Raw genomic sequence first — 20,910 nt, 5'->3', positions numbered from 1 at the left:
ATATAAATGGAATGCAAAATTTTATAATCCAAAGGCTTAAGTAGGAATCGAACAAAGGTTTGCCGACGTACTAGAAGCCAGGGGCGGACCTAGTAGGTGTCTCGGTGTGGCACCGGCAATACTTACTTTTTCTGTCTGCAGTGGAAAATTTTTCGATTTTTCGATTTTTTTACCTTAATTTTCTACATCGGTAACACCTATTTCAACCTCGGCAACACCTATTGTGTATTCCTGCGTCCGCCCCTGCTAGAAGCTTATGAATACTTACCATTTCAACTAGAGTAATAGATGTATAGCACAGGTGTTCCTACTTATATATATCACTACAAAAAGCAATCAGATTATAAAAACCGTTGAGGGGAATCGAACCCGTAGTTATGGTGTATAAGGGGCGTGCCTCCACCATTTGAACTAAATAAACTTTGGTAGATTATTGCTATAACATCTACCCTGATAAATAAGAATGATTTTGTCACATATCCTTCTCTCATTCAATTTGTCACATGTCATTTTGTCATAATTTAGAGATATATTTATTTTCCACTTGTCATTTATTTCATTTTTCATTTCTAATATATTATTAACTAGTTTCCATAAATTAAACCTACCATAATGATATTAATTTCAAATTTTAAATTTTAAATTTTAAATTTCAATTTCAATTTCAAATAAATTTACAGTTTAAACCTTTGTGTTTAACATTTTGTTATAATTAACCTGTTTAGTATACGGGTTTAATAACTAAACAATAATTTTAATTTATTTATTTTTTGCATGTTTTTTTTCTCATAATTTTTATTTATTTCAAATTTCAAATTCAAATAAACTTCTCATTTAATCGCTTTTATTTAACATTTTGTTTTAATCAACCCGTATAATATACGGGTTTCACAACTAGTTATACATAGTATAACGTTACTAGGTTAATAGGATGATTTTCAGACCCTATTTCTTTCGGGACCCTATACGATCGAACACTTTGAACTCCCCTACGGACGGTCATGACTATGGTAATATTAGATATAATTAATGTTTATCATATTTAATTATAGTAATATTTCTTAAAATTAATACTTCAATTAATGCTTGTTATATGTGTCTTTAGGACACATGTTAAAAAATCCTATATTTTATATTTTATGATTGTATTTTCTTATAATTTTAGTCCTTTATACTAACATTATCATGATTAAGGAGTTAAAATTGTCCTTGCTAGCAAATTGAAGATTGCTTTAAAAGACATTTCCTTTATGTTAAAGTTGTCTTTGGTTTTGCGCATGGTTGTAAAAATAGTTCAGCGGTTGCTCGGTGGTGGACTGGGGTCAAACGATTAATCGGTTTGGCGGGGATTAATCGGGGACCCTAAATTACTAATAAAACTATTTTAAAAATTAATATATTTTTTAGAACTGGCAAATAGATAGAGGGTAACCCGACCCGATGGATCAGGAATGTCTGGCGGGCCACCAAGAGGGGCACCACTCACCACCAGAGGGAACGAAGAATCGAACCCGCGCCAATCCAGGGAAAATCCCCCAAATGTGCTCAGCCAAGAGTCGGACTCTTGACCTCACCCACTGAGGCCTATGACCCAGGATGCATCACAACCAGCTAGGTTGGTGATCATTTGCAAAAATTAATATATCCTAAGAAAATTAGTATTTGAAAGTTTAAAATTTTAAAATTTTGAGCATTTTAAATATTTTGTATAATATTTGAAATTTTGAATATTTAAAATTTTAAAATTTTAAAATTTTGAAATTTTGTTAATTTTGGTGTAATATTTGAAAATTTTAAAATTTTAAAATTTTCCCGCCAAGGACCGCCGAAGACCGCCTAGACCGAGTATGACCAATTTCCGCCAAACACCCCTAATCGTCATCAGTTGCAGACCGCCAAGCGCCTAGGCGGCCTATAAAAGCATTTTAGGCAACATTCCTAAAATAAACTAGTGCTCGTGTCTAAAATTTATCAGACACACATCTCACAATCTCCACTTAGCATACTAAGTTTAAGTCAAGTCTAGAAAATCCTACAAATTCCTAGTTCGCTTAAACTAATGCTCTGATACCAACTGTGACATCCCCAATTTCACGGCCAGAAAAGACCAATTTGTTTATGCTTTGTTTTTAAAATCAGAGTAATCGTTTAAAGAAAATTGTTACGGAATTTGTCCCCAAAACAAAATATGATAAGAATTTATCAAAGCATTTCTTAAAGAAAAGTATTTTTATTATATAACAAAATCTCGGGATGTCATGTTCCGATACAAACACATAAGCATAAACAGAACTTACATTTATTTACACTAATGATTTACATCTCCTTTAATCCATCAGTGAAATATGTCTTCGTATTGATACCTGTGATACAAAGAAAACTGAGTGGGTCAGGCTTGGGAGCCTGGTGAGCATATAGGGTTTTCAACCCACAATAATATAATTATTATATTTAATCATCAAACAATCAATCCAATTACTCATCCCCATATCTTCTTTTAGTCTTCCCTAAAGATATTATCTCAATGGTCATCTCTTATATCATATTTACTTCTCATCTCCTTACATCGTATTTCCTTATATGTTTGTTCCTATGAACTTTTCCTAAGGATCATCGCCTACATTGCATAGACAATACTAATTTGGGGATTACTCCCTCAATATGTGTCTAGCAAGGGTTAGGGTATCATCGCATGATTACGCAGTCATAACATCGCCTAGACTTGTAAATCATAATAAGGGTTAGTCTATCATCGCATGAATACGTAGCCACAACATCGCCTAGACTTGTAAATCATAATAAGGGTTAGTCTATCATCGCATGAATACGTAGCCACAACATCGCCTGGACTCGTAATTCATAATTTGGGTTAGTCTATCATCGCATGAATACGTAGCCACAACATCGCCTGGACTCGTACTTCATAATAAGGGTTAGACTATCATCGCATGAATACGTAGCCACAACATCGTCTGGACTCGTAATTCATCACCTATTTATCATCACCATTATATCCTCACCTATCTCTCATCATTTTTTTATCACACACCAACTATTTCATCTACCCATGTTCTACCCAACATATTTGTAGATATAAATTACATATACAGCTTATTTAAAAACTCGTATAAAACATTCATTCAGCATCCATCTCAAGTAAACAAACAATGTATAAACACATAGCATGTATTTCATAGTAAATACTTCATATCTATGCGTAAGACGAAAGTGACTATACACTCACTTGATCAGAAGATGATCGGGCAGCACTACGGCTTGCAGAAGTAGTGTTTCTCTGTAGATCTGGAAGATCTTCACAAAAACTGGGCTCCTCGCGGGCAGGGCTTCGGCTCGGAAACCTCACTTCTCGGGATCCTCGGGACTTCGGAACTTGCTTCGGGGCTCGGGAATAATACCGGGGCTTCGGGATATGATTGGCACGCAAATCGAGGCAAAAACTAGAGAGAAAGTAAGAAAAATCGCAAGGAAAATGGCTGATCTCGAGTTCTATTTATAGGCTGCTGGGTCTGGGATTACGCTGGGAGTACTTTGACGTCACTGCATGCGTCGACTGGTGGCACTCGAGTATTGGTCAGACAAGTTGCATCCGACTGAGTACGCTGGGCGTACTCAAATTACGCTCGGCGTAATTTGACTTGTCAACTTCTAAATTGCGTGACTTTCGCATACGAGCTCCGTTTTCGACGTTCTTTATATCCACGCGTAGGTCAGACTATACTCTACAACTTTCATTTAGACTCCGTTGGCTAATTTTGACTTTATTATATTATTTTTAGTAGGCCGGGACAGGAAAACTCTGTTATAAATTCATAACTTCTTCATCCGACGTCCGTTTTCACCTATCTTTTTATCGTTTCACTACAGTTGATGAGATCTTCGATTCTCGTTTAGATTGTTTCGGCTAAAAACCGCTCGATCTCAAATTAAGTATTCGGGCTGCATACTGCTAAGCTGAAACTTAGAAAAATCATAACTTCCTCATACGAAGTCAGATTTGGACGTTCTTTTTATGCACGCTCACGGTTTAACGAACTCTATGACTTTCGTTTAGATCGCTAAGGCTAAATATCGCTCTAACGTTAATTCACTATTTACGTCGCGTTGTGTCATGCCGGTTCTGTCGCAAAACTTCGACAGGTCATAACTTCTTCGTTATAACTCGGATTTCGGCGTTCTTTATATGCACGGAAACCTTGTAACATATACTATAACTTAGTTAAGATTATTCATTCTAAATAATATTTCATCAAAAATCCATTTTTGATACCTATCGTCTCTAAATTGACTAGCCCGGATCTACGGGCGTTACTATATATATATATATATATATATATATATATATATATATATATATATATATATATATATATATATATGTTCACGACGTGAACTTGTCTTGGATAGCCTATAAATAGCAAGTCCGACCTCTTCTCTTCTTACACCATTTTTCTTCTCTCTCTCTCTCTCTCTCTCTCTCTCGTTTGTTGAAGCTGTTTCGCTTCACGAGCTCGATGATCGCAAACCGCTGACTGTTTTCATATTAGATTATGTCAAAGCACGATATTAAAGTGAGTTTCACGGCTCCACTTTTTAATGTTTTCGGGGAAAACGTGTGCTAAATATTGTATATACGTTAATATTATGTCTATATGATATTATATTCGTATCAACATAGATAGTTATATTAATCAGGATATAGTTGTTTTAAATATAATATTATGAAAATATACAACTATTATCAATTTGTTAGTATGTTATTATACTAATGTAGATCTTGAGTTATACTTAGAATTATATATATATATATATATATATATGTGTGTGTGTGTGTGTGTGTGTGTTGTGTGCGATATAGTTCCGAAGTTATATTCGGAAGCTCTATATAAAGTATGTTGCTATTATTGGTTTTATGTCAAGATAAAACTTGACTTTACTTCAAGTTATAACTGTTATACTGCCTTAATGTTATGAAATTAGGAGTAATGTTTAAAAGCATAGTCTAGTAACTTAGGGTTTTAGACATGAAAATGTTTTTGTTGTTAGAACTATAGAATGCCGACAAAGTCTACATGAGCTACCTCATTCATCAAATAAGATTGGAAATTTTAGTGGAAATCCTCTGAACTGTAACCGTTAATCCCGTGTGAGCGAGGAAGTTGTGTATAGATCTATGTGGGTTAACGCCCCGTCTGTGGTTGTTGGCTACAACCCAAACGTTTTTACGGTGGACTATAGATCTATTCGGGTTGACGACCCCACCCGTGGTTGCTAGCTACAACCCAACGGTCTGCGGGTGACGAACTGTCCTATTGATTGTTATGGACCCGGCATCGATGAAGTGTACGGGGGAAGTATTTACCTTGGTGGAATCCTTTATGGCACCAATGGCGGCTTTACTGTGGCACCAATGGAGGAACCATTGGTGGGATATCTTTTAATCTGAGGTTTGTATGTCTAGCAGCGGTTACTGACTCATGGTAGCACAACTTTAGAAACATTATACTTTGTCGATATACAAGTATGAATGTTAAGTATATGTTTCCCAAAGACTTATACTCTAAGTACAAGAAACTTGTAGGTATACTACTTTCTCAAAAAGTAGACAATTATACCTAGCACACTTACTCGTATAGAATTGAAATAGATTTATACATAGCGGTTTTACTCGTATAGAATTGAAATAAGATTTATATGTAGCAACCTTAGTTTGTATGGGATTTCAATCATTTATTCATAATATGTGAAACTCATAGGTATATCACTTATTTAATAAGCAAACCATTATACCTAATATATATAGTAAATGTTGGAGATTCAAAATGATACTTTCAAAACTATACTTTTAAAATTTGAGAAAAAGTATTATTTTCATATAGAGTCAAAACCTGTGAACTCACCAACTTTATGTTGACGTATTTTAAAATGCATGTGCTTTCAGGAATTTGATAACTATGATACAAGAAATGACGTTACACTGCCCGGTGTTTCCACCGACGGTCGGGGTGTGACATAAGATGAAAGTAACTATGCATTCACTTTGTTAGTTTTTCATCTAACACTTTAGTATTCCCTTTTGAACGACCTACATACAATTATTACTAAATCTTAGTCTATAAACTATAATTACAATATCTCGAATTCCTCAGTAATTCCTAAAAATACCAAGTTCTATCAAATAAGGAATGTCTAGGTAAGATCATATTGTGTAATATCCAGTTTCGGGATGTTTCTTATTTAGGGATTGTGGACTGCAATTTGATCGAGTAAAAGTCTCAGGCTTCAAGGGAATAAAATTTAGACCTTATTTGATGTTGATAATGTTGGCTAAGTGATTTAAGCCCTTGATTTGTGTTTTGAAGGCAAAGGAGTAAAGCGGGAATAGTGACATTCTGTAATTTTGTATGCATTAATCAATTAAGTTATGTATGATTTAAGCCAAAATTAAGTGGATAGAATTGTGGGCTTTGTCAATAGCTTCGCGTGCATATAAAGATCTCTGAAAATAGAGTTAGAATGAAGAAGTTATAGTTGTTTGAAGTTGAAGCTGAAAACCAAAAAATCAGGAATTTATCGAAAAGTGCGGAGAGCCCTTTAAAAGCGTAGGGCGCCCCCAACCCAAAAGGTTGCATGATTTTTGGGGTTTTGGGAGTATTTAAAGGTCATTAACCCTAAGTACTTTGTTATTTTCATCCTTCACCTCCTCTAGAACACCTCTAATGAAACCCTAGCCTCCATTGAAGTGTTTGGAACTCATCCTCTCTCCTAAATCCATTTTAGTACTCTCTTAATGTCCATTTGGTGCTTTTTTTGGTGGTATTTTTGCTCTAGAAGGAAGAAGAACAAGAAAGATTGGTCTTTGAAGTTATGCATTTGAAGTATTTAACCTCCATTCACCTCCTAGACCTTTGTAAGTCATAAAGTTCTATGCTATATTGTGTTTTATCTTCATATCTATGAATATATGGATTTTTAGTCCACTTTAATGACTTTTGGTCCCTTAGTGGCTTGTTCCAAAGATTTTGTAAAGCTCTTGAACTTTTGACTGATATTGCGATAATATATGGTCATTTGGTAGAGTAGAGAGTTCATGCAAGAGCTCTCTTTACTCCATACATAAAGAAAAATAGGTTTTTGTCTATTTCTCAACTTAGGGTTTTAGATCTAGGAAGTGTGTGGCCTTATAATGAATAAAGTTGGAAACTTTATCCATTTAGACATCATGTTGATTCATATCTGAAGGTTGGAAACTTAGACTTAACGAATTAAGTTTAGAAAGATGCATTGTTGGTCCCTTTGAGACTTAAAGTCTAGATCTTGGTTATGTGAACTATCCTATGGATAAAATTGGAAACTTTATCCATTATGAAGCTGCCAGGAACCAGATCTGATGTTATGAGCCTTGGTCTTTATGATTTAAGGTCTTAATAAAGAAAAGTCTTTCAAACTGAAACCACGACGTGGACAAGGAAGCCCCACGACGTAGGGCTGGCAATTCTCGACACGACACGCGACACGAAACGAAATAAATGGGTTTGGGTTGAGTTTTTCAACCCGCCAACCCGTTTATTAAACGGGTCATATATGGGTTTCTCAAAAAATAAACGGGTTGACCCGCCAACCCGTTTATATTCTTAATAAAAAAATTATTATATTCTTAAATGTATTTATGTATCAAGTATTAATATTTAATAAGTATTATATAATATATACAATTTATTCATAGACCATTTGATTGTTTTGACATTATTACTCATGGTGGATGGTCTAAGGTCATAAGTCGTAACCTATAAGACTAAGTCTGTAACATGTTTCTATGAATGTTTTTAATTTTCATTTGGATGTTTAAGACTTAAATATCTAAAATTTAGACCCACAAACCCAAATTTGACCCACGAACCCGCCAACTTGTGAACCCGTATAAATAAATGGGTTGGTGGGTCATATATGGGTTTAAGTTCCAAACCCGCCAACATGTGACCCGCCAACCCGTGACCTGTATATTTAAATGGGTCGTGTTTGGGTTGACATATTTTGACCCGCCAACCCGCCAACCCGCGACACGCCAACCCGAACACGACACGATTGTCAGGCCTACCACGACGTGGTGACGAGACTCATCACGGCGGGTTTGTCGTCTGGCAGCCATGACATGGCTAGCAGTTGGCAACAGCCGGGAGATCTGTTGAGTTGACTTTGATCGTTAACTTTTTGACCAGTTTGATTTTTGGTCAAACTTTGGTAGAATCGAGTATTTAGTTAAGGAATGATCTTGATTTGGAATTATGTATCTTGGGTTAGATGTTCTGTTGCTGAGATAGCTATTGAGCTTCTTTTGAGTAGCTCATGTGAGTCTTCTCACTATAATATATAGGATGCTAGATTGTCTTTGTGACTCTTGCATGAAAGACCATGGGAGGACCATGGCATTTGTATGGCAACCGTATGGAAGACTATGGGAGGACCATAGAAACTAAGACTACATGAGGACTGTAATGACGGGTGATTGTAAGACTGTGGGAGGACCATAGCATTTACATGTTATTTCCTAATAAGTATAGTATCTAGTATCTTGGAGAACTCACTAAGCTTTGTGATTATGGTTTTATGTTTAAATGTTGCAGGTTTTCTTGTATGAAAGGAAGGGTGTGGCTCGATTCCATCGCATCCATTGCATGAAAGACCATGGAAAGGCCATGGCATTTGTATGAAAGACCATGGCACTTGTATGAAAAGACCATAGGAGGACCATGGCAACCGTACAAAAGACTATGGGAGGACCATAGCAACTAAGACTGCAGTAGTACTACAGTGAAGGGTGATTGTAAGACTGTGAGAGGACCATAGCATTCACACATTCTTTACTGATAAGTATGGTATGTGGTATCTTGGGGTACTCACTAAGCTTTGTGTTTATGGTTTTATGATTAACTGTTGCAGGTTTTCTTATATTAAAGGAAGGGGACGGCTCGATTCCATCACATCCATTGCATGAAAGACCATGGGAGGGCCATGACATTTGTATGAAAGACTATGGGAGGACCATGGTACTTGTATGAAATGACCATGGCAACCGTACGGAAGACTATGGGAGGACCATAGCAACTAACATTGCAGGAGGACTACAATGAAGGGTGATTGTAAGAGTGTAGGAGGACCATAGCATTCACACGTTCTCTACTGATAAGTATGGTATGTGGTATGTTGAGAAACTCACTTAGTTTTGTGCTTATTGTTTTATGTTTTGAATCAAATGGTTTTATTTAGATCTTTGAAGTTGTAATTGGAACAAATGATTTTATTTTTAAAGGAAATTTTGGTTTGAAATTTGTAACGTTACATATTGGAGGTAGGATATGTTTGGTATATGAACATACTGTTTGGAAAACCCACTTAAAACACCTCACTAAGATATTGCCTAGACACCACTCCCTTAAGGAGATCAATCGGTATTATAATTGGAATAACAGATAAATATCATTTATATGTTTATAATAATGACAATGAAAATAAATATAAGTTACACTTAAAGGCATAGTAATTGCAACTCACCTTACAGTGTTTCCTAGCAAAAGTTCAGAAAGTCGCAGGCAGAACTTCGACACTGAATATTTTTTTTGTCGGACCTTCCATCGCTGCAACGCTTCTCTAAGATGCTTGAAAACTCAGGAAGTTGGGTCTAAGGGTGCAGGAAAAAGTTGAGAGGAAATGGGGTGAAAAAATGTAACAAACGAGTCTATTTATAGTTTTTCTCGATAGGCACGTCACGTCGTGGCGATGTGTCTCATTCCTGATGGTGCCACGTGTCGTTGATTCTGATAAGGAAAGGGGTTTTCGGCTCCGCCATGTGGCGCCTTCTGGGTGGAGCCACGTCGCTCCTTCACAGGTATTTTCTTGCAATCTTTGAAAATCGTAACTTTCACATATGACATCCGTTTTCAACGTTCTTTATATTCATGGATTCATATTTCCGAGTACTACAACTTTCATGTAGATTTCAACAATTAATTCGTATTCTATTTTCACTTTAACAGTTTGTAAAGATTACATTGTAAAAGACTTTGCAAAATTCATAATTTCTTGATACAAACTCCGTTTTTGACGTTCTTCATATCTACGTATTCATATTTATGAGGAAATCAATTCTTATTTACATTACTTTGGCTAAAAAGTAATCTATCTTCGTTTCATATTTTATGGCACATACTGATATACTATGTCGAAGGCGAAACTTTGAAAAATCATAATTTCTTCGTACAACATCGGCTTTTGACGTTCTTTATACTCATGGGTTTGTAATCACGACTACTACAACTATCATCTAGTGAAAAACGCGGGTGTTCCACTATACTTCTTAAAATTTGATCCAAGTACATCTTGTAAGCGTCTTTATGCTAATTTATGAGATCACGTGCTCGTCTATTGTGAGTTGAAAATTGGTAAGTGTCCATCCTTCCATTTCATGTTACACAGTTCTAGAAATATCTTAGTGAAACTTTATTAAATTGTAACAACCTAGTGGACACGATTCCTTTGCAAGATTATGTTCAACTTCCATTACGCTTTGCTAAAATCATCGACTTTATTCCGTTTTTATATCAAGAACAATGTACATGAAGCATGATAAAGAACCTTTAACAGAACTAGATTGAATGGAAGAATTACCGATTGAATTGACTTTTTAATCCAATACATTGTTGATCAAACAAATTCCAAAGCACAACGTCAAGGTAGTTTAGTGGTGATCACTTGAGATTAAACTCTCCAAAATGGAGTATGCCTCCGGTTCGAATCCTACCAGCTTCAACTTCAGGTGATCTGTCGTCCAAAAAAAATCCAAAGCTTTAATACTGCTTGTTGGGATTTTTACAAAATGTTGATGGTCCCGATAACAAAACAAGATAACCAACACAACAACCGAATACCTGAAACTAAACTTGAATTGTATGTGTTAACTTAAAACAATTAATCATGTCGATGTTCGAAGAGGATCAAGAACAATATAAACCAATTACACAAATACACATATATAACATGGCTCCACTACCAAGATAGCATTTACCCTATTCTACTTTAGGGGTGTCTACTTATGTTTTTTTAGTAAAAATATTTATTAGTTTATTCGATATATATCAAAACATGGTTTTCTAAAAAAATGTTTTTATTGTCTATCCGCTGTCATATCAAAACATAAGTAGATAATTTATTTTATTAGCATCTGGTAGTTTGTGCTTATACATGTAATTAGAAAACAACTTATCATAAACTGATTAAATAAGCCAATAAATAAAAATAAAGATGAACTTATGAAACTTTTTATTTAAATCAATAAAAGCTTGTGAAATCTTACTGTCTAAACACTTCAAAGCTCATTATCAATACCAAACCATAATAAGTCTAAACATTTCATATAAACAATTTCTTAGTTGGAGCTTTTAAAATTTCAACCATACGTTTTACTTCGTTGGTGTTTTGGACTAGAGTCGTCTTCTACTTCCATCTTAAACTTTATTCTCAAACATGTAGAGCACTTCTAATATTTATGTATGATTGGTTTGTTAATTATCATTAATCTAAGTTCTAGTGTACAATTGTGGGATTATCTTATTAATCTTCTACAAGAAAGGATTAACAAATCTTTTATATCATACCCATGGTCAACCAATAGAGTTACAAATTTATTTGGGGAATGTCAATGGAATGTCTCAAAATGCCACTTGTTTTAGTTAATAGAAAAAAGAAAAAGATAATGCCACTTGTTTTAGTTATATAATGTGAATATCCAAGATTCTTGTCTACCCTAAAATACTAAATACACAAACAAGAAGTAATTTACAAATCCAAAAGCCCAAATGTTACCTTTTTTCTTTTCCCCTAGTAACAAAGGGATGAATCAAAACTGACCATGCCATAATACTTACAAGTTTTGCTATCGAGATCATGGGACAAAACAAACCCTAACCCTCATCATCATCATAATTCATAATCGCCTTTACAATTTGTTGACACGGCTTTCCGGGTCCCACATACCAACATCATGGTCTTGGTTTGTTTTCTACATTGTGGGACCCTCAAAATCATGGGGTCAAAAAAGTCATTTCTGGTTTTCCTTCCATAATTCCATATTCGTATATTTTTTGTTTCACAATTCACACAACTCTATTCCATTTCTTTTGCTGCTGTTGGTTTCGTGAGGATGATGAATCTAGAGAATTTTGAGGTAATTCTTCTTTTGAATTTTTACTTGTGGATTCTGTTAACCTATTATATAACATTTGCACATGAAATGATGAAATCAGTGTGATTTTTGGAGGGAAAAATTAAAGTCAAATATGTTCAATTTTTTAACCACTTACCTTGATGAGTTGGCTGGCTTCTGGAGTTGCTGGCCTGTGAAATTGGAGGACCGCCTCATTTCAGAAACCTGTGAAATGACCATTTTATCCTTCCTTACATTTCTGATTAAGATTAAGTCAAAAATAAAAACAAACATATAGATTCCCACCTCATCGATAGGCAATCCATCTTTGACAAGTGATTCATCTGATTCCAGAAAGTCTGTTGTTTCAAACAGGAATCCATTTTCCATTCCAGAGTCATCAGAATCTTTGTTTCCTGTTTCCGATTGTGACATGAGGTACGCTACATATTTATCTGTAATAACATCAACACAGCTTTCATAACTTTTCATCTCAAAAAAAAAATAAAAACATTTTTTTTAAGATTAGAAAAATAATAAATTCTCACCAGCCAAACTGCGAAGGGCATTTTCGGCAGCTTGTTGTTGTGCATCTTTTCTGGTCTTACCCATTCCAACACCCACTTTCTCACCTGTCAACAACACCTACATAATTCACACATATTTAGTACAATACCATATAATATTATAATATATTTTCAAACTTTAAATTTTATAATCCTTGAATTTAGTGTTACTGTGTCGGAAGGTACAAGGTTGCAATGGTGTAACTCACCTCATATGAAAACTGCCAATCCTTGCTAGAGCTTAAAATGGATCTGTATTCAACCTATAAATCAACATAAGCAATTCATCAATTAACAACCACATAAAAAAAATAAAAAATAAAAGATTAGCATACCTTAAAACCACATCTCTGTCCAATTTCCTGCAGCACTCCAATGGATAAAGAAGGTGGTAAGAAGTTTGAATTTCCACCATCAGGGAGATTTTTTTTGCTATTATAGGATGCTTGATTCTCTAGTAAGCCTGTATCTTTCACAAATGAAAAACACATGTGCAAAAAAAAAAATTAGTATAACAATATTTTATACATATAATAATTAACAATATCACAATAGAAACAACTTCAAATACCTGAAAGTAAACCCACTTGTGGCAAATTCCTCTTTTGCAATCCATAACCATGGAATACCTGAAAATAGCAAGAAAAAAAAAAAGTAGAGATTTAATTGACATAAATTTTTTAAATGAAAATATTTAGTGAATATGAAGAGTACCTCTTCATTCTTTGGTTCATATACAAGTGGTGGAACTTGAAACCCTGGAGAAAAGGAACTTGATGTGCCATGAAAGATAGGAATATGACCAGGTCTAGGTCCTTGGATGGGGCCCAGTAAGCTAGGTTCTGAAAATATAATTATTAAATTATATACATGTTTATAAATAATTTTATAAAAGAATAGAAGCTAGAGATTTTCTTATGACTGCATACTTTCTGAAGGTATCATTGATTTGAAAGATGGTGGGCCGTAGATGGTTGTAACTGGAACAGACTGTTGTGGCTTTTCAGATTTTAACTCCACACCAATACCAACATTTGATGCTGACATGGCAACATTTGATGCTGACGTGGCAACGTTTCTTGCATCCTGTTGATTAAGTTTATGAGCAACTTCAGGGCCATTGATTCCTTCTGTCATTAGGGGATTTATATTGCCATTTGGTACAAAACTAGCATCCTGAAACCAATTTTTTTTTAAAAAAAAAGAATTATTCAAGATAATAAAACCGATAAAGAATTAGGGATCTTAGTTTAGTTACTTACCTCTGACATTAGATAGTTACAAACATCTGGGACAGGTGGCAGATTTAAAACTTCATCTTCATAGAAGTGATCTGAAAGCCTCCTTAGTAGATTCTCATCAAATTCTCTGACAAACACAAGTTATTAATAATTAATAATAAAACTGTATAAAAAACAGATGTTTTGGGATTAAAAATTTTGAATAGCAATCTTACTTAAAGAAACCACCTCTAACATTGCATGCAACATTTCTTGCAACACAAAGAACAGGAACAGCATTTGCTGTCTATCAAAAATAAAAAAAAGATTATTAATAATAATATCCGAAATCAAATAGTAATGATGAAATCAAGATTTTGCAGTTTTGGAAATTACAAACACCTCTGCCTGTGGAGCATAATAAGGAGTGAAAGCAGGTACCACATGAACCCTAGGTTGATCTTTATCATCCCAAACTTTCAACCTATCATCGATCACCATAGCCATTCTTGGATGACAGGTGCGATCTTGGAAGACATTAAGTAAAGACTTACGTGCACCTATACAATGATAAGAATGTGATGTGAATGTTTGATTATTAGTGATTATGAAGGAGAAAGATTGTTGATTTATGTTTGTTATGGTGAAAAAAGAAAGATGCTTGCCTGATTTGACACATACAACACGGGTTAATAGTTGTTTTGGGCCAATTAAGTGGGCTTCTGGATCTAGCAACCTCCACATTTCCAATGCATAATCTCTTTCAGCCATTGTGCATACATAAACTTCAAATCTTTTGCGCCCTTTTGCAATCAAATAGCTTCTTAAATCCTCCCATGCAGGTCTTAACCTCACAAGCACACTCGTGTCACGTATCTGTTCATGCAAACAAATTACAATTTTGTTTCACAAAAGGTTATGAATAATTGTGCATACTACATACATATATATACATACATATATAAGGCACCAGTAGAGTTGAAGCCCACAAGAAGACGAAAAAATGAAATATACAATTAGTCACATGCCTAGTCTAATGCATCAGTTACCCACCCAAGAGAGCTAACAATAAATAAGACCAGAAGTAAAGGACGAAATAATAACATTGCTAATGATATATGTCCACAGGAATAAACAGGCAAACAAATCATTTATATGTATTAACTGAATCATTCGTTCCAGTTTCTCCAACTTACATGTTGCAGAAATAAAATTAAGTCTTCTAAACAGGAAATAAGATGGAGAATATATAGAAGCAATTAATCTTCTAACCTCTGGATTAATCCGGGTTAAGACTATATTCTTTTCGGGTAATCTTATAACTGGTCGAACAACACGCTCATTTCCAGCAGCATTCATATGAACTTCCTCCAGTTTCACATTATATGTCTGGCCATTATCAGTAACAGAATTATTTTCAATGTATTGCTTCAATAATGCTCGATCTTCCACAAATCTTTTAAGCTCAGATGTCATCCCAGAAACCCGAATCGAATCAGACTCCTGCCCAATCCAACCAGTCAAAACCTCAATCCTATCCTCAAAAGACTTCATCGTATTTGCAACAATAAGTGTCTCGTCAAGATCAAACACAATGGCAAGACACCGCATGTTCAACATCCCTAAGCAAGCATTATACAATTGAGCTGGAACCAAACAACACCAGAAACAAGGAAATTTCTTTAGCTTGCTTGGCATTGCCACCAAATGAATCTCTTCATCTCCAATCACCACCACAGCTGTCTGTAATAAACCAAAAACAGACAAAAATTTACTAAATCAGGAACTAAACAACACAGGAACATCAAACGTACATAAATGATTGAGAATTGATTACAACCTTTAGCTCGTAGAAGCAAGTAGCGTGAAGATCGATGAGCAGGGGTTGTCGAACAGGGGATGATGATTCAAGCTTGCAACGAACTGAGAACGAAGAGATTGTTAACAAAACTGAAAGAGGTGGACATCGTTCGCTGACCTGAGACAAATGATGAATCCTAATCTCGTTGTTTGGGAATTGGAAATTCTTATCACCGGTATGAATCACATCCAATTCACCCAAACAAGCTTCCCCATGGTAAACCACCGATTTATTAAACCCTAAACGACTCATTTAAATAAAGTACATCAAATTACAATAATTGTATTTGAAAACTTCAAAATCAATCAAGACGAATACGAAATGCACAAATTTTTCACGAAGATTCGAGGAATTTACGTGAAGAATTTAACTAAACCCTCTCTTCAGTCGCTCTCTTACACGCCCCTTCTCTTTTTCCCTCTTTCTCTCTTTCTCTCTCCTGGGGTAGCGGTTTGAAAGTAAGTGTGGGGGGGTTTATATAGAGGGGAAAAAGCAAAGGCATCCGTGGCTTGTTATGTAATAGGGCGTGGGTTTAGTCTTACTTACGAAAATGCCATGATTTTGTCCGTACAGATGATTGTCAAAATGGCGTGATGCATTAGACGGGTCATGAATGCTTTTCGCGACGGAGTTTCATCTTGCTGTCGTGGAGTAATCACAGCTGTTGGATTATATGACTTATTTTTCATGAAAAAAGTAATTTATTCCATAAAAAAATTTAGAAAAATAAAATAAAATAAAACTTACAAAAAAAAAAGGTGAAATTTTTTATTAAACCCTACGATGGCGACGTGTCACCGTGGTCCTGTGGTGAACACAACATGTTTGGGGTGGATAGACGTGATAAGGTTGTCACATGTCATAGCTCGACTGAACGAGAATTTTATCATTCCCTTTTTTTATAGTTTTTTAACGGTCATATTTCAAAAAAAAAGGTTTTTTTTACCTATTATAAATAAACACACACACACTACATTTTAAACCATAAAAACACCACTCTTCTATATACTTTTGATTAATTCCAAAATATCTTCATCCTCGTCCACTTCATCGGATATGTTGGTGTTGCGGTAAGTAGGGTTTATCGGGGGCGTCATATGAACAACACTTGCTTATTAACAAGAAAATAAAGGCAAATGTCCGCGCCCAAAATTTAGAAATCCTCCTTAACAGAGAAATCATGAAATCGGACACACCCAACTTGTGAATAACTACTTTCCAGTTGATGCAGTGTACGCAGAAATATTCAAACGTCGATTTCGGATGAGGAATGCACTTGGGGTATTCAATGTGCCCTAATGTGTGGCGCGGTCAATTTATGTGAGGAAGGATATCTGTAACACCCTTTGTCCAGGATATTTCCATTTTTAACCCTATTTAAGCATCATTAACTCCTCAATACCTCTTCCCTCATCAGTCTCCATCTCTCATTTCATCCCTAGCAAGCCCAAATCCTTGTGTGAGCCTTTTTGAGCTTGAAAGTGTGCTTTTGGTGATATTGAAGGATGAAGAAAGAAGTGGAATCAACTTGGAAGCTCAATGCATCTTGGATCCAAAAGTATCTTGCCTTCAAGCTTCATTTTGAGGTATAAAGCTTGGATCTTGATGAGATATTTGCTTAGATCTTGTTGTTTAGAAGTTGTATGCATTTTTGGTCCCATAGTTTAGTATAACGGAGTGTGGGCTACTCCAGGTCCTTGAAATGTAGTTTTCTGTAGATTTTAGCTTCTAGATTCATAAAAATGAGAGCCTAGACATTCTCATTGAGCCATGCAAGAGTTTGGGAGTTTTGGGTGACTTTTGGACCAAAGGTTTGCGTTTTTACCCTCTTGTATGCATGCAAATGGATAAATTCAGAGACTTTATCCATTAAGATGTCCCTTGATATCTGGATCTGAAGTTTGGTGCCTTGGCTTAATGAAATAAGAGCTTAATGGAGAAGTTTGGATTCAGCTCTGGTACGTTGCACATACCAGGGATCGATCTCGCGTTTTCGAAGGGCAACCTCTACAATGGGCGTAGAGTGAGTATGTAGGGCGTACACAACCCAAAAAGGAATCTTTCACTTTTTGACCTTTGACCTTGATCAGGATTTTGACAAATTTGGCCTAAGGATATTTTGGGTATTTTGAACAGTAGTTTGAGACTTGGTCATTATTTGTTGTATAGGTGATTTGTAGAGTTGGCATTTTGGAGCAACGTTCTTTTCTGCTATCATTTCAGACTATGAGGTGATTTTTCCTCACTGTACTTGTGTGTCAAAGACACCAAGGTTGGCCCACTGGATTTTGTATCCTGGTATATTAGATTGATGTTATGTTGAGTATGTGTTAGATTGGAAGATCTGTATGATTACATGTGTTGTTGGTTATTTATTGTTACTGTATATGTCGACATGTTATGGTTTGTTGGGTTGAGGCGGTCCTGCTTTGTGCTGAAGGCCAAGATACCTGGGGCAGTCCGGATAAACTGAAGACCCAAGATGCGGTCCAGTCAAGCTGAAGGCCCGGAGAGCGGTCCAGATAGGTTGTAGGCCCTACGAGGCGATCCAGTTAGGTTGAGTGCTCATACACGCATCTTGTTATCTATTTGGTTGTGTGTGGTACTTTGGGGGAACTCACTAAGCTTTGACTTACCGTTTAAGTTTTATGTTTCAGGTACTTCAAATGATCGGGGCAAGGCGAAGGCTTGCTCGGACACATCCTTCAGTTTTATGAGATTTGATTTTGGGACACTCTGATTTGTGACTTTGAGACTTTGTAAACTATGTTTGTAAACATTTATGGTTTTTGGTTGTTTTTGAAAAATATAAATTTTGCCTTGATTTTTGGGATGTTACAAGTTGGTATCAGAGCCCTAGTTTGAGCGAATTGGATGAGCATTCGTGTGAATCCAGACTCAAACTATAGATCTGCAAAAGAAAAAAAATCAAAATAATTTCCAAAATTGTTATTAAGATTGTTTTCCAAATTGTTTTCAAGGATGATTGAGAAGGATGAGATGTGTACGATCAGTCGTAGCAAGAAAGTATACCCCAAGATACCATACTATTATTTGTTTATGATGATGATTTCGATAGAATTGCATGCTAGTTTATAGGCTATGCATCATAGTTGTACATAACTAAGATTTTATAGCATGAGAATGTTTGATTTAGATTTATTTCATGTTCCTAGCCTGGTTGTGGGCTTAGGGTAGAATCAAGTATTCGACTGTCTATAGAATTTAGGGTTATGTATGATTAGCATGCACGAGTGACTGCAGGGTTGGTGGAAGTTCCATGAGTTAGCACAGTTTATAGCAGCCTAGCGTGAGGAATGATTAGCCACTCTTGAGAGAGTAGATACATGATGTATATGTATCCTTGATGCTTAGGCCTAGTGGTCCAAAATTTGCGTGTAAAGATCTGCCTAATTTTCTTGGTGTCTTAGTGCCAGACGGTTTCACTGCTCGAATGTTTCTTGCTTTGTGATTTATGGGACTCATATTGATGTGAGTTAACTACTAGATGAATATATTAAGTTACATGTTACAAGGGTGAAATAATTTTAGAATTATTCGTTTGGCCCTATTGTGCGACTCTCGTTTGAGTCTAACCTTTGTAAGGTTGGGTCTTTTACTCTAAAGATTATTTAAGTTTTGTTGCATATAATTGTATTCATCAAGTGGTTAGCTGACATTAATAGGGGTTTTTCAGCAGATGATAGTAGGGTGAAGTGGGGATCCTAGGAGAGCCTAGGAAGTGCTTTAGTGCGGTTGCGAAACTGTTTAGCGGTTTGTGGGAGTGCCATTATGAGGAGGTGACTTTGAAGATTCAGTACGATTCTTGAGGAAAGTATGGATAGGTGTGGAAGGTAGTATTGGGCCCGTACTACTAGAAGCACAGGATCCATCTGCATTCCAAAATGTAATTGTAACACCCAAAGTTTTGAAGGCCAAGAAAGGAAAGAAAACCCTAAGTTTAGGGGTCGACTCGGCGAGTCCAAGGAGGGACTCGGCGAGTTCGAGCGGGATCCGAGTCGAGGAGTAAGTGACCGACTCAGCGAGTCGGCCAAGGTGACTCGGCGAGTCTGGTCTGTGCGAGGAAAACCCTAAATCCGGGGCATGGAGCCTATTTAATCGCCTCATTCTTCTTCCTAGGGCTCCTTTACTGTCTCTCACACCCAGAACGCCGCACCCTAAGCCTCCATTGTGCTCATTCAAGCTTTTAGCCATTTTTGAGTGATTTAGAAGAAGAAGAAGAAGTGGGAATCTTTGAAGCATCAAGGAGTGGCCTTGGATCCGAAGTTAGGGGAACATTTCAGAGCATTTGAAGGTATTAATTTGTTTCCCTCCTTTAGATCTTCTTTGGTTATGAGTTTTGGGGCTTTTAAGCCATGTCTAAGATCATTTTCGAGCTTGAGGTCTAGATCTGAGGTTGCTACCTCAGATCCATGCTTGTTTTGGTTTAGAATCCCGTAAAGTATCAGCCATTGGGTGGATTTTGGAGCCTCTTGGTCTTAAACCCTAGTTCATGGTGTATTTTGCTTAGATCTCCATCTTTACACGTAAAGTTTGCAACTTTACGTGGGGAATAGGCTTGGGAAGGGTGGATCTACAGTTTGGAGTCCATGCATGACTCGAAAGTCCTCTGCATGTAAGTAGATCTTAATGAACTCGGCGAGTCCTTCGAGTGGACTCGGCGAGTAGCTTGAAGATGAGGAGGAACTCGACGAGTGGGATGAACAGCTCGTCGAGTCGGATGGAGATGGGCATGAACTCGGCGAGTTGGATGAACAACTCGGCGAGTTGGATGAAGATTCCGTGTGCTCGGCGAGTCTGTTCTTAGACTCGGTGAGTCAGGTCGCGTAGTCCCCAAAGCCTTCGAGTTAAGACTTGAGTCAGCGAGTCGAGCAAGGACTCAGTGAGTTGGACAGGACAGGATTCGGGAATCAGTAGACTCGGCGAGTTAGGGGCCGACTCGGCGAGTCAAGTCATGATTGGAAGGACCTTTGAGCATAGGGACTCGGCGAGTCAGTAAGTGGACTCGGCGAGTAGGGTTGACCT

At 36.4% G+C, this 20,910-nt stretch overlaps 1 protein-coding gene across 2 annotated transcripts; it reads right to left on the bottom strand.

The window, feature by feature from the left end:
• Positions 1–11,758: 11,758 nt before the first annotated feature.
• CPL2 (carboxyl-terminal domain (ctd) phosphatase-like 2) lies at positions 11,759–16,319 on the bottom strand. 2 transcript variants are annotated; one of them, XM_079018838.1, is made up of 15 exons: positions 15,844–16,319; positions 15,276–15,746; positions 14,669–14,879; positions 14,406–14,563; positions 14,240–14,310; positions 14,046–14,151; positions 13,713–13,959; positions 13,498–13,625; positions 13,355–13,412; positions 13,119–13,252; positions 12,993–13,046; positions 12,766–12,862; positions 12,524–12,672; positions 12,375–12,442; positions 11,759–12,279 (listed from the first exon to the last, which is right to left on the bottom strand). In XM_079018838.1, the coding sequence occupies exons 1-15, from the start codon at positions 16,114–16,116 to the stop codon at positions 12,168–12,170; spliced, it is 2,337 nt and encodes a 778-aa protein (XP_078874964.1). In that variant the 5' UTR covers positions 16,117–16,319; the 3' UTR covers positions 11,759–12,167. The 2 variants fall into 2 exon arrangements, with proteins under 2 accessions (XP_078874964.1, XP_078874965.1); XM_079018839.1 differs by having other exon boundaries at positions 13,119–13,246.
• Between the last annotated feature and the right edge of the window lie 4,591 nt (positions 16,320–20,910).

The sequence above is a fragment of the Lactuca serriola genome, chromosome 9 (genome assembly GCF_051521515.1).
Source record: "Lactuca serriola cultivar US96UC23 chromosome 9, Lser_US96UC23_V15, whole genome shotgun sequence".
In the NCBI taxonomy this organism is placed as follows: domain Eukaryota; kingdom Viridiplantae; phylum Streptophyta; class Magnoliopsida; order Asterales; family Asteraceae; genus Lactuca; species Lactuca serriola.
Note: the sequence above shows the minus strand (reverse complement) of the source record. Positions and strands in the feature narration are given on the sequence as shown.

What these genes read in the sequence shown, in the direction of transcription:
- CPL2 (XM_079018838.1), bottom strand. Translation starts at nt 16,116, where the DNA reads ATGAGTCGTTTAGGGTTTAATAAATCGGTGGTTTACCATGGGGAAGCT. An exon ending in TAACCCGGATTAATCCAGAG is followed by an intron (nt 14,880 to 15,275) that starts GTTAGAAGATTA and finishes TTGCATGAACAG; the next exon opens with ATACGTGACACGAGTGTGCT. An exon ending in ATGGATTGCCTATCGATGAG is followed by an intron (nt 12,443 to 12,523) that starts GTGGGAATCTAT and finishes GTCATTTCACAG; the next exon opens with GTTTCTGAAATGAGGCGGTC.